At 36.4% G+C, this 12,476-nt stretch overlaps 1 protein-coding gene across 1 annotated transcript; it reads left to right on the top strand.

The window, feature by feature from the left end:
* The first annotated feature begins 5,609 nt into the window (after positions 1 to 5,609).
* Positions 5,610 to 9,526, top strand: LOC133997077 (solute carrier family 22 member 7-like). The gene is made up of 9 exons (XM_062436636.1): positions 5,610 to 5,990; positions 6,311 to 6,414; positions 7,215 to 7,369; positions 7,522 to 7,690; positions 7,779 to 7,902; positions 8,013 to 8,122; positions 8,774 to 8,988; positions 9,096 to 9,201; positions 9,316 to 9,526. The coding sequence occupies exons 1-9, from the start codon at positions 5,610 to 5,612 to the stop codon at positions 9,524 to 9,526; spliced, it is 1,575 nt and encodes a 524-aa protein (XP_062292620.1).
* Positions 9,527 to 12,476: the final 2,950 nt, after the last annotated feature.

The raw sequence follows: 12,476 nt of genomic DNA, 5'->3' as shown, positions 1-12,476 counted from the left end.
CTCTAATTCACTTTCACAGTGTCCTGGGTGTCACCAATGATACCTTTATTAAGACAGAAACAAACAGCTTCAGGCAAAGAGCCCTTTCCCCTTGAAGGAGGCCTGTCAGCATCCTTTAACTATTATATGTTGCTATAAAAACATGAAATTTAAATTTTGCTCTATTGACCTCAATGCATTGACAATGAAGACAATTCAATTCAAATGCCTCAATAGACTAACAGAAGTGTAAATAATACATTTAATGATTCAAAAAAGCAACAATTATTAGCATTTCATTTATATGTTTACTGCTCAGATCAAGACATTTCAGCAGTAGCACACTACCATGTAATGTAATGTAATGTCTAAAATGATTCCTATCCCCAATAGGAAGTGCAGCTTTGCTTTGGCAGTTTCATTGGGGCTGCCATCGCTCTAAATGGAATGGTATGTAGTATCATGGGGAAACAGCATTCACATCCAGGAGTATAAACAAAACAATCGGGTGGCTGTTTTCCGAACTCCTGTTTATACAGTGAGGTTTCTTTCTCTCATCTATCACTGCAACAAATCTCCGTGGCGGTCAGCATTTCCATTTAAGAACTAAATCTGAGTGAGAATTTGTTTTATACATAGTAGAAATACTAGGCCTCCTACTCCCTCAATTAGAGTCAGTGTTTGTTTCATCACTGATGTTAACTACAAGAAGAATTCATTTATCAAAAAGGCAAATTATTTCTTCCAAATCATTCTGGTAATCTATTAGCCATCAAATTCATAGACAATTATTGTATCCATTGAATGATCCTTTGCAAAACAACTATCAATGTGTTTCCATTCAATAATATTAGCCCATACTGATATTAAATTCAGCTCAAATTAATAGATTAATTTACGAACTGAATACTGTATTTTCATAAACGAGTAGGAAAGTGTAAAAGGAAATAATAGCACCCAGCTGAAATTGTTACTGTTAATGCATACACATTGTGGATCTATTAGACCTTGCCTCGGATCAGAGGAGCAGCCTTCAAAAGCTTGGAAGGCCATTATTCAGGTTTACAATTTTTTTTCACCCACTCACACCATTTCCTAAAATCCACCTGCAACCTTTTTGTCCTCACCCTAACGTTTCCAAAATCCACCAAAAGGTGGTGCCATAACACTGCAGACACTGCAGACTGACAAGCTTATAAATACATCCACTTCCTGATTGTAAGTCCTTTTTTTTTTTTAAATGTGTTTGATGTGTTGACATTTTATAGTTTTGTATACAACAGTTATATGTTTTTGTATGGATTTTTTAAACATACCAATTTTCAGCTTTGTGATAGATATGGATTATCTGAGACAAAAAAAGTCAAAGGCTGTAATGCACAAGTAGATCAGTTCTTCATATGGCACATTGACCTCAGTTTAAATTGTACTGAAGTTCAGAGTAATTTAGCAAATACCTTTGGTGATTAGATGGTTAAATTATGACTGTTCATTATTCTTTTCTATTATTAGAACCTCTCAAGTACTGTGGATATATGTATTCAGTGTGACGCCTGAGGAAACACTATAGTCAAACAATCAGAAGATTGTGTGCCTGTGGGAGCATGAATGTGGTCAGCAATCTGTCAGATTATTATTTTGGTCTGAGTAGAGCTAGAGAAAAGCATGTGGTGTCCTAAATTAACATATATTTTATGTCCATCTGCATACAACTAAATATTGTTGCCTGATGGGGGCGGTAGTGGGAAAGACCAGGGGATCACCTAAGTCCAATATTCATCTATTGTAGAATTATCATTAATATCCAACTAAACCTCAAATCAATCTTGACCAACAGTTGTGTCGGACTGGAGGAATGATAAACTCATGGACTGACACAGCCATTCTTTGTCCATGTTGGCTGCAGAGACATCAGACATCATCATCAATCATTGTCATTTATAAAATTTAAACAAATTTACAAAATCACATGCTACGTATATCACATACAGTTCATGTCTCTCAGACTGAATAATGACCGGCAATGTTTTCTTTCTTTGTCCTGTCATGTAGTTACATGAGCACTTGTACTGGGCAGGTGTGTGTTCTGAGCATTAAAATTGCAGTAAAGATTGCAGTGAGACTAGTATGTATCACTGTACATACATTAACACATTTGGATTGTGGCATGTGGCATGCATCACTAGATTGAACATTTAGAAAGCTGTTGAAACCTTAAATAAATTATATTAAACTACTTGACTGCTGTATTTTTAATTTACAGATGCTCAATGACACACAGGATTACTAAAAGGCACAGAGCCATGGAGTCTGTGTCCCATGCAGACCTTTCTTCACACTTGGTTCCACTTCATTTTAACACCTCACCATCATCAAGCGTGACTTTGGGGCTGCAGGAATTTCTGTTTCCTAGTAAGGCAGTGAGCTCAGCGTGTTTACTTATTGTCATGGAAACAGAGAGTCAGCATCCCTGACAAAAGAGTGAACTCTTGCTCTGTAGCATGACCCCCTTGAGCACTGAGCTCTAGCAGATTAGATGTTTCCATGTTCTTACACAATTAGACTCATTTCAACCACAAATGAGAAGCCTTTTGATAGAAAAAAAAACTATTGCATACACAGCTAAGGCTTTAACCTATTATTAAATCATTGTTATTAAATTCAGCTTAAAATGTATTTTCATTAAATTAATTTACACCATAATTCAAATCAGTTAAGCAGAAATAAGGTATTAACCTAATATTTAATGTTTTGGTGTAAAGTAATGAACCACACAGTCCTGTACACAAGTTACAATTAGAATAACAAAAACTCAGTGTTACTGATTCTGAATTTTGACCATCCCAATATTATTATTCACCAGTCCATCAGACCTAGACTAAGTAGACTTATTTGGTAACTGAAAAACCAAATGTAATCCATAAGGAAAGAAACGAATGAATCATTCAAATATGGCTTCACTGAAGTATTGTAGCTGCAATTAAGATGAGTTAATCAAGGAATTACTTGCCAATCATCATCCACTACTTACAGTATTCATCCCTGAAGCAACTGTAAAAGACAAAAGTTTATCCAGAAATCACCTCGTCAGTTGATATCCGGCATTGTCTTCACATCCAGCCTGTTTCAGTGCATGCAGATGAAAAGGACTCATGAATCTCAGATGTAAGGGTTACCTACCAACTTGCTCATAGTGCAGCGGTGTTCATTCAAGTGTGCTACTGTATTTAAAGAGAGAGAAGAAGAGGTGTCCCTGCCCCCAAACCCCCCTCAGACACAGCTCAGTTAGCATCATACAACTGCAGTGAGTTGACATAATGAACCTGTGCTTAGAAAAATTCAGGGATATTTTGGAATGATTTGAAATGTGCCTTTAGCTTGGTATCTGTGCATGTGTTATTATTTTGAGAATACTTTCACTTTTATTATCTACTGAGAGAAATACAAAAAACAAACTTTAATACAGATTAACTGTATGTTGTTTTTCAGCCTCTACAGAAGTTGCATAAGTAATTACATGCTCATTGCTGTCAAAATGGATTATTAAATAGGGTTAAACCAATTTTGGGTGAAATTAGATAAAGCTGCTGTACAGTAAATAGATGAGGTAAGACTCTTGTTCTCGTTGACAGGATGCCCGTACATGGAACTAAATCTGAGCTTGAAACCCTAGGTTGCAAAAGCAATATGGAGACGGACATTGATATTCACACAATTACTTCGTCCAAGACTTTAATTCACGGCTTAATAATGTATTCTTTTAACAGTTATTATTTTCTCTCTGCTAAATTATCCTTGGGGTTGAAGTATTTTTCTTTAATGAAAATATAAAATGTTTCTGTTGCTCCATCCTTGCATAAACTTTGTGTTTCAATCCTTTTTGCTAGTAAGGCTGCTACAAATATCAGTATCACATATGGCAACAACATAAAAGTGTTGGATTAAATCATACATGTTTAGTCTCAGTCCATTCACCACTTTGGGACTTAACTGTCTCAGTGTCGTACTGAACACAAACGACAAAATTACATTTCTTTAAAATTTTGTTTAAACACTATTTGCTGAGATTTGAGTAGATAAAAAAGTGTTGTATGTATTGTTGTCAGGTAATGCACAAAGCTCTTACACTCCAGAAAACAATTACAAAAACCTGACAAAATAAAGATACATGGTCAATAAAGCGAGTACAAGTGATCGATAGAGTACAGGTTTTTTTGGTCCTGTATTAAGATTGAAATCAGTCAGGTGTCACTTTAATCCCAGCTTTTTCTGGATAAGTTAGGATGGTTAGAAATATATGGCAACTCCATAATATATTTTGAAAATAAATGCTATTTTTGTAAGGTACTGTAAAGAGATGTATTAACATTCATGCCTGATAGGTTTGGTCCAGTTTATATTCTTTTCATTTTATTATTTCTAGTTTGTGATATTGTGAAGTAGGCTGACCAAAGTGGATTGGTGTTTAGTAGGAGGCAGACACAGAATTCTTGATCAGATGTCAAAAGGTGGTTTATTTACAAGAAAAAGGGCCACCATGTTACATGTGTAACCAAACATATGTACAAAACAAAAAGAAAGGAAAATTAAACAGTTAACTGGACTCACTAATCATAACTCATGCATGACTATGATTCAATTAAGTTAAAGTAACGTGAACACAGCTTCACTCTGATAACAGACTGACTGCTTTATAACAGACTCAACAATCTGGCGATAAGGTGTAGGCAGAACCAGTTTTGTATGCAGGACTACTGATGATGTATGGCAGCTGGTGGCTTGACTCCTGGACACCTGTCTTCGCTCCAGTAACTAAGCACATACACAAAGAAGGAAGGAGAGAGAGAAAGAAAGAGAGACAAAGGCTGCAAGTGGAGGGGCAAGCCAGCATACATTGCCAGCTACAGCGAACTCCATTTAATAAGTGGCCTTCTACAATATACGTGATTTGTTGCATAGCCTATTGTTATTATGACTATAAGCATTGTGCTGAAGTAATTGTGTGTGTGTGTGTGTGTGTGTGTGTGTGTGTGTGTGTGTGTGTGTGTGTGTGTGTGTGTGTGTGTGTGTGTGTGTGTGTGTGTGTGTGTGTGTGTGTGCGTGCAAGGATGCGTGTGTGAGTATGTTGGCTCATTTGCAAAAGTGAAATGCACATAGTTAATGGTACATACATTGGTACATACAATGGTACAAGTAAATGGTACAGACCCAAAGATGACCTTGTATTGAGTTTTTTTGGGCAAAATAGTGTGTCAACCACTTAGGGTTGGGGGGCTTATAAAGTCCTGTAGCGGGGTCGGGGGGCTCATAAAGTTCTGTAGCCCAGGGGCCTCCATTGATGTTAATGCGCCCCTGATCACCATACCCCTGTGAATATATATTTCTTCTCACCTGTGCTAATTTGGATGAAAAATGCAGGAAGTACTTGATGACCTTGTGCACGTTATGTATCAATGTGGGCCGTTTATCACAATAGAGCCACTTTACATAGACAAAGCATCAATTGGGTGCAACTAAAATGTAATGATTAACTTGGTGTGAGTAAATGTGTCTCTCTCAGTATTCTGTCACCTTACTACTCTTCACTGTTTCAACATTTAGCTTCCTGTCGACTCTGGAGTCACAGCAAAATGAAATTTGACGACATACTTTCAGAAATTAATGGATTTGGAAAATTCCAAATCCAGTTAGTTTTGATTCAGATGCTCTCTCGAATGACCTTGCCATGTCATTTCCTACTGAATAACTTCATGGCAGCAGTTCCCTCTCATCACTGCAACATCAGTGCTCTGGACGACGGAGGTGTCTTTGGGAATTTAACTCTGGAGCAGAAACTAGCTGTTGGTATTCCAGCAGAGCAGGATGGGACTCCAAGCTCCTGCCTGATGTTTTCTGAGCCACAATATCAATATCTGTCAGCCTCAAACAGTAGTGATGATCCATTCATTGTTCAGTGTCAGAATGGATGGGTGTATGACAACAGCACCTTTAAATCTACTTTGGCGACAGAGGTAAGAGTCATTCAATACATTTATCACATTTTATGTTCATCAGAGACATTTGGTCATCTGCATCTGCATTTTGTTAAAGAATAAATAATATTTTAATAATATAATTATTGTTATCAAACATTGCTTGCCATTCTTTGATCTTTAATTGTGACAAAAGTACATTTTATTTATGTATTTGTAAGGCACCATATACAATATTAAACATAAATGTTGCCATTTGATGTATTAGCTTAATACTGTAATTTTCATCTGCAGTAAATATGTGTGCAAAAGTAAGACATTTGTAAAATGTTATAATGTTTTCAACGTTTTCTTCACAGTGGGATCTCGTGTGCAGCAGGAAAGCGATGAACAAAGCAACAGTCACTGTCTTCTTTATTGGTATTATGCTTGGGGCCCCTTTATTTGGGTTTCTAAGTGACAGGTAGGAGAAGAAAATACATGTCCTCCATATTTCCAAAATGCCTGAAAATATTTGTATCAAATATTATGTAATATAGTCTGAATGTCTGTTTTTGTAACAGCACATACGTAACAGGATACAGCAGATATTATGTTTAGCAGGGATAATGTTTACAATGTTTAACATCCTGTAGTTTAGCAAGCATGCTAATTGGCTAATTAGCACTAAATGAACAGAAATTGTACAGACAGTGTTGAGACATTTCACTCAAGCTGAAACAATTAGTCAATTGTTTGGTCAATCAACAGAAAATAAATAGCCAACTATTTTGATAATTAAGTATTTAAGTCACGTTTTACATAAAAAATTTATTCCAGCCTCTCCAATATGAAAAGACTATTTGTATTTTTAGTCATCTATATCTGAATATGTATATGACAGTCATTAGGATTCATTATACATCATCTGGGAATGTTGCCAATCCAGAAAGCAGATGTTTGTCGACCTGGTGGTGATTCTGGGAGGGATGGTAAGGGGATCACAAACTCCAATTTTCACCCTATGGGAGCCAAGTATGTCATGTACAAAATTTTATAAAAACTCATGCAATAGCAGTTGAGATATTTTGGTCTGGACCAAAGTAGTAGACTCACCATCTGAAACAACAATGGCATCCCTGTTGGCATTCCCCATAAAATATTATACGTAAAATACATTTACAATATATGTCCAATGCTGTAATTTTTGAATATACATGCAGGATATATTACCCAAAGTTTTGAACACAAAAAAAGGCTAATTCGTATTCTTTTCCTGACCAGGTATGGTAGACGGCCGCTGCTGTTGGTGTCTTATCTGTCATCCCTGATATTTGCAGTCTTCAGTGCATTCTCCACATCCTATGTTATGTTTACTATCATGAGATTTTTTACTGGGATGACACTTGCAGGAATAAGTATCATCTCTATTGTTTTAAGTAAGTAGACTGATAATACAAAAATTGCTGACCTTTGATTGAGAGGGCATAAATATAATATTTTCGGGCTTTGTTCATATTAGTCTTACAGAAAAAAATTTAGTTTTACATTTTTTTAACTGACTTTTCATCTGTGCTGAACTTTTCTACAGATGTTGAATGGTTTAGCATTGAACACAGGACCTTCTCTGGTGTAATCATAAGCCTGGATTGGACACTTGGGAACTGGCTTCTCGTTGGATTTGCGTACTGGGTAAAAGACTGGAGGATGCTCATTGTGGTAGTGACCTCACCACTGATACTGTCTGTCTTCGCTTGGAGGTATTCACATTTCATATTTTACACTTTGTTACGTAAAATGGTGAATCCTGTGGGGTGTTGATGAGATGCTGAATGTTTGTGACTCCAGGTGGCTTCCAGAGTCTGCTCGGTGGCTTTTGGCAAACGGGAAGGCCGACGCTGCTCATCATTACATCATGAAATGTGCTGAGATGAACAACAGATCAAAGCATATGGCGACTATCACACCAGCGGTACATTTCAACATTATTTTTATATTGGATAACTGACAATCTCACAGCAATATAAAGAAGAAAATACTGTACAGTAAATACAGATATTAAACAGTTTGTTTCCTTTGCAGACGATATTTGAATTTACTGAAACTAAAACTGAAGGCAGGAAGTACACTATTTTAGATCTTTTCAGGACCCCAAATATGAGGACACTTGCCATAAACTCTGGGATAGTTTGGTAAGTGTCAATTTCATGGGATGCATCACAAGTCATATGCTTTTAATTTTGGAGGAATGGAATACAATTAACCTTACTCATTTGAATTAAAAAATACGCCTGCCCTCTCAACTCCCTCTCAAACCAAAATTGGATGGGTTTTTTTGGTTTGTTTATTGATTACATAAACCAGATACAATGTGTTAATTAGTAAGCTTCAGAAGTGTTGGTGGGTGGATTTTTGGACTTTAAACAGAGCCAGATGAGCGGATTTCACCTGTGTCCAGTCTTTTTGCTAAGATAATAATTACCTGACTTAGCATACAGACATGTGTGTTACACATCTGCTCATTTAACTCTCAGAAGAAAGATAATACTGTATGTGTATTTGTCAAACTGTTTAACTATTTCTCGAACATGCTGTAAATGATATCAATCAAGCACTAGGAAATACTGACTGTTTACAGAAAATATCTTTCTTTCTACAACACAATATGAATAAGTACATTTTAATACAATATTATAGTTTCATAAAATGCAGTTTATATTATATAAATTGATGCTACAAAATAGCTTTCAGTAACATTGCAGTATACTGCTGATGCTCACTCTTATTTATTATCAGTAATATCTTCATGTCATATTTTATGTATGTCCCCCCCAATTTTCTAGGTTTGGAGTTGCATTTACATATTATGGGATAAGTCTGAATATCACAGGGTTTGGACTAAACCCATACCTCACACAATTTATATTTGCATCCATTGAAATGCCAATGAAGATTGGTGTTTATTTCTTCCTGGTGAAAGTTGGCAGAAAGCCCGGCCAGGCAGGGACCTTGGTGTTGACGGGGGTCTGTCTCTTCATCAACATGTTTATTGCTAAAGGTAATTTTTGGTTTCTATTGAATATAATTGTGATTGTGTTTGACTTCATTTAATTTTGCTGCATTTTCAGTTGCTGAAAATGTTCTTGATCAAATATTTCCCCTTAGGTAACGTCATTCGTACTGTTGTGGCGGTCCTTGGAAAAGCCTTGTCAGAAGCATCATTCACCATTATATACCTCTTCACAACTGAACTCTATCCTACAGTCATACGGTTAGTCAGCAACAAATTGACAGTAACTGGTTTGCCTGCAGACAATGATCTTCTATTCTGTTCTGACTACATGTACAACAGGTTTTCATTAACCTCAGCGCTTTGATTTTTCAGGCAGAATGGGTTAGGCTACACATCATTTCTGGCACGGCTGGGAGTGTCCATATCGCCGCTCATCATGTTATTGGAGGACGTGTGGCATCTCCTCCCTGCACTGATTTACTGTGCAGTGGCAGTTGGATCTGGTTTAGTGGGTTTACTCCTGCCTGAAACGTCAAATGCCCAATTGCCAGAGCTCATTGAGGATATTGAGAAACCAAGGTGAGAGAACACTGGAAGATTAAATGAAATTTCACTATTAAGCAAGAGTAAATGATTAGCTACCTTACTAAACACCAAGAATAAAGAATAATCCAGTCAGCCCTAGGAAGGCTATTGAGTCATGTCTAACTACAATTGATACAGTTCACATGCCATCTTCATAAATACTTAACATGTTTTAGTCATTTGCCTAAAAAATAAAAATTGTTGTGTTTGTCTTTTACTGAACTCAGTAATCCATGCATGATAGAAGAACTAAAGTTTTGTCTATATTGCAGGGTACAATCAACAAGGAGAAAGGAGATCCAACAAAAAAATAACACTTATTGATGATGAGTGTGATACTGAGCCTGTCCACTGTTTGTACTGTGCATAAGAGGACAGAAGAAGCCAAGAAAAGTGTAACTGCAAATTTAACTGTAGTTGGCAATAAAGCACCAAATGAGAACTTGACTATTGTTTTTTATTGGAATTAAACATTTCATTGTGAAATGTTTATTAAAAGACAAGTGTGTAAGATTTTAGGGGGATCTATTGTCAGAAACTGAATACATTTTTGCATGTTTTGCAGCCCCCCTAGGTTCCCCCACACATTTGAAAGGGGATGGGGAGGGGGAGGGTGAGGGACAGGGACAGGGGAATGGCAAGGGCAAGGGGTTTCCAGTTGGTTGCAATCTGAAACCTCACCACTAAATATCACTAAAGCATACATACTGGGCCTTTAAAGTGTCAGCGTTTATTGTTTATTATGTCCTGCTGTCATGGTACAGGGTATATCAAGTGTCAGCCCAGTGACAAAAGTACAAAGGAAATTACTTGGGTGATGGTTGGCATTTACCTGCCTGTCTGTTTGTTGGTGTTGACACATTTTTCTCAATACAATAACTCGAGAGAAATACATGACAGGAAATGTATGGTCTGACAACATATACATATTCATTCTGACTGAATAATGAGATCAAAGCTACAGTATGTCAGTTTTTTGTATGTTTTTTGTTGATATATGCTCCAAAATATCTTTGGATCATATTTTAAAGGGGACATACTCTGAACATTTAGAGGTCTTTTTAGCCCCCCCCATGCCCTTACTCTAACCAATCAGAGGTGGTCAGTCAGGAGTGGGAGTCAATACATTAATGCACTTCAGGCCTACTACTCCTTGGGAGACTCTTGATGGACAACTCTGAAACGGTGATGGGAACAACACAAAACATTTATAAACAATGAAGACCAAACTAAACACATGTATCAGCTAATAGACCTTCTTACGAATTATGACAAATTATGAATACTCATGCAAACATGACACTGCAACTGACATGACGTGAGAACATTTTGAAAACCACATTTAACAATCCTTCCGTTTACTTTCCTGTTTCTGTATCATAGTTCAACAGAGTTTTAATTGGTGGATCTGTTTCACAGCAAAAGATTTCCATCAGAATGTCTGTTCATAGAAATATCAGGTACTAACAAGGACATACTGTAGCTCAATGCCAGGGAAGTAATAACACAACACACATTTTTAATGATGAATTCCTACTAAAATGATTCTGTTGTAACATTTTCCATTATAGTAGTATGTATCTTGGCAACACGTCTTCGAGCATGTGATCCTCTCCTTGCAGGTTCAAGTCTTGGGTAAATCCTATCTTATTTCAGCTACTCTATCATTGCTGTGATGTCCTTATGAATGAATAGATGGAGCAATCAGTCTCTGTCTTGAAAATAAATCTCAATTCACACACTATCCACATGGTCCTTATTTTAGATCAATGTTTGGAAAATAATAGAACGACAAAACGTACTTATGAGGAATTTATTTATTGAAACCAGATCAAGTTAACATTGTGTTTCCTAATAGGCAAACTGTCACTGTAAATGTTGTATTTGAAACTGTAGTCAAAGATATGCCAATTATTTTACAGCAGGTTAAAATCTTTTAATAGGCAAGGCAAGGCAAGGCAAATGTATTTGTATAGCACATTTCAGCAACAGGGCAACTCAAAGTGCTTTACATATAGTGCAAAAGGAGAACATAAAAAAACAGATTCAAACATACAATATTATTATTTATTTTTTTATTTTATTTTTTTAAACAAACCATCACCTGACACATGGGCTGCTTTTTTTCTTTCCTCCTTTATGGATGGGTTTACAATCCAAATCTGTCTTAAAACATTACTCAGGTGCCCAAATCATCAATCAACCAATCAATCAATCAATCAATCAATCAATCTTTATTTGTTTAGCGCCAAATCACAACAAAGTCATCTCAAGGCACTTTACACATAGAGCAGGTCTAAACCGTACTTCATGTTTAATTTTCAAGAGACCCAACATTCCCAAATGAACACAGAATTTTGCTGTATTCATGCCCCCTTTTCATAAAGGGCATTAAAATATTCCATCCAAATGTGCTATTAATGTAAGCAATAGGGGACAAAATCCCATAGTCCTCATTTTGTGCAAAAATTTATATACAAGTGCATATGAGTCGTCTGAGTCAAATCAAGTGAATATCTTCTAAAGTTAAGTCTTTTTAAAATAAAGTTCCTCCTTTGTATTTCTGGACAGCCTTCCCATGTTGAGTAGTGCTGGATACTAACAAAAATAGGAAATTTTGTATCTAAAAACTGACCATTTAATGGTGCTCCATCTAATAGCTAAGTGGAGTATTGCAATGAATACAGATATATCAGCTAACATGTATTTTTGTGTTATGAGGTAGTTAATGATTTATTCTTAAAAAATATGTTACTTGTCAGACTACTTTTATTCAACTGAGTGAGCACAGTGTGCCTGCTTGAATTATCTTTGGCACATTGACACATTGTCATACGGTAGCTGACCATTAACCAACAGCATTCAATATCAATAAGCACAAGGCTAGTGGCTCACTTTGAAGCTATCATCCAGTGTGCTTTGGGATAGAAACTTGGGCTTGTTTGAAG

Source organism: Scomber scombrus, chromosome 2 (assembly GCF_963691925.1).
Source record: "Scomber scombrus chromosome 2, fScoSco1.1, whole genome shotgun sequence".
NCBI lineage: Eukaryota > Metazoa > Chordata > Actinopteri > Scombriformes > Scombridae > Scomber > Scomber scombrus.
Note: the sequence above shows the minus strand (reverse complement) of the source record. Positions and strands in the feature narration are given on the sequence as shown.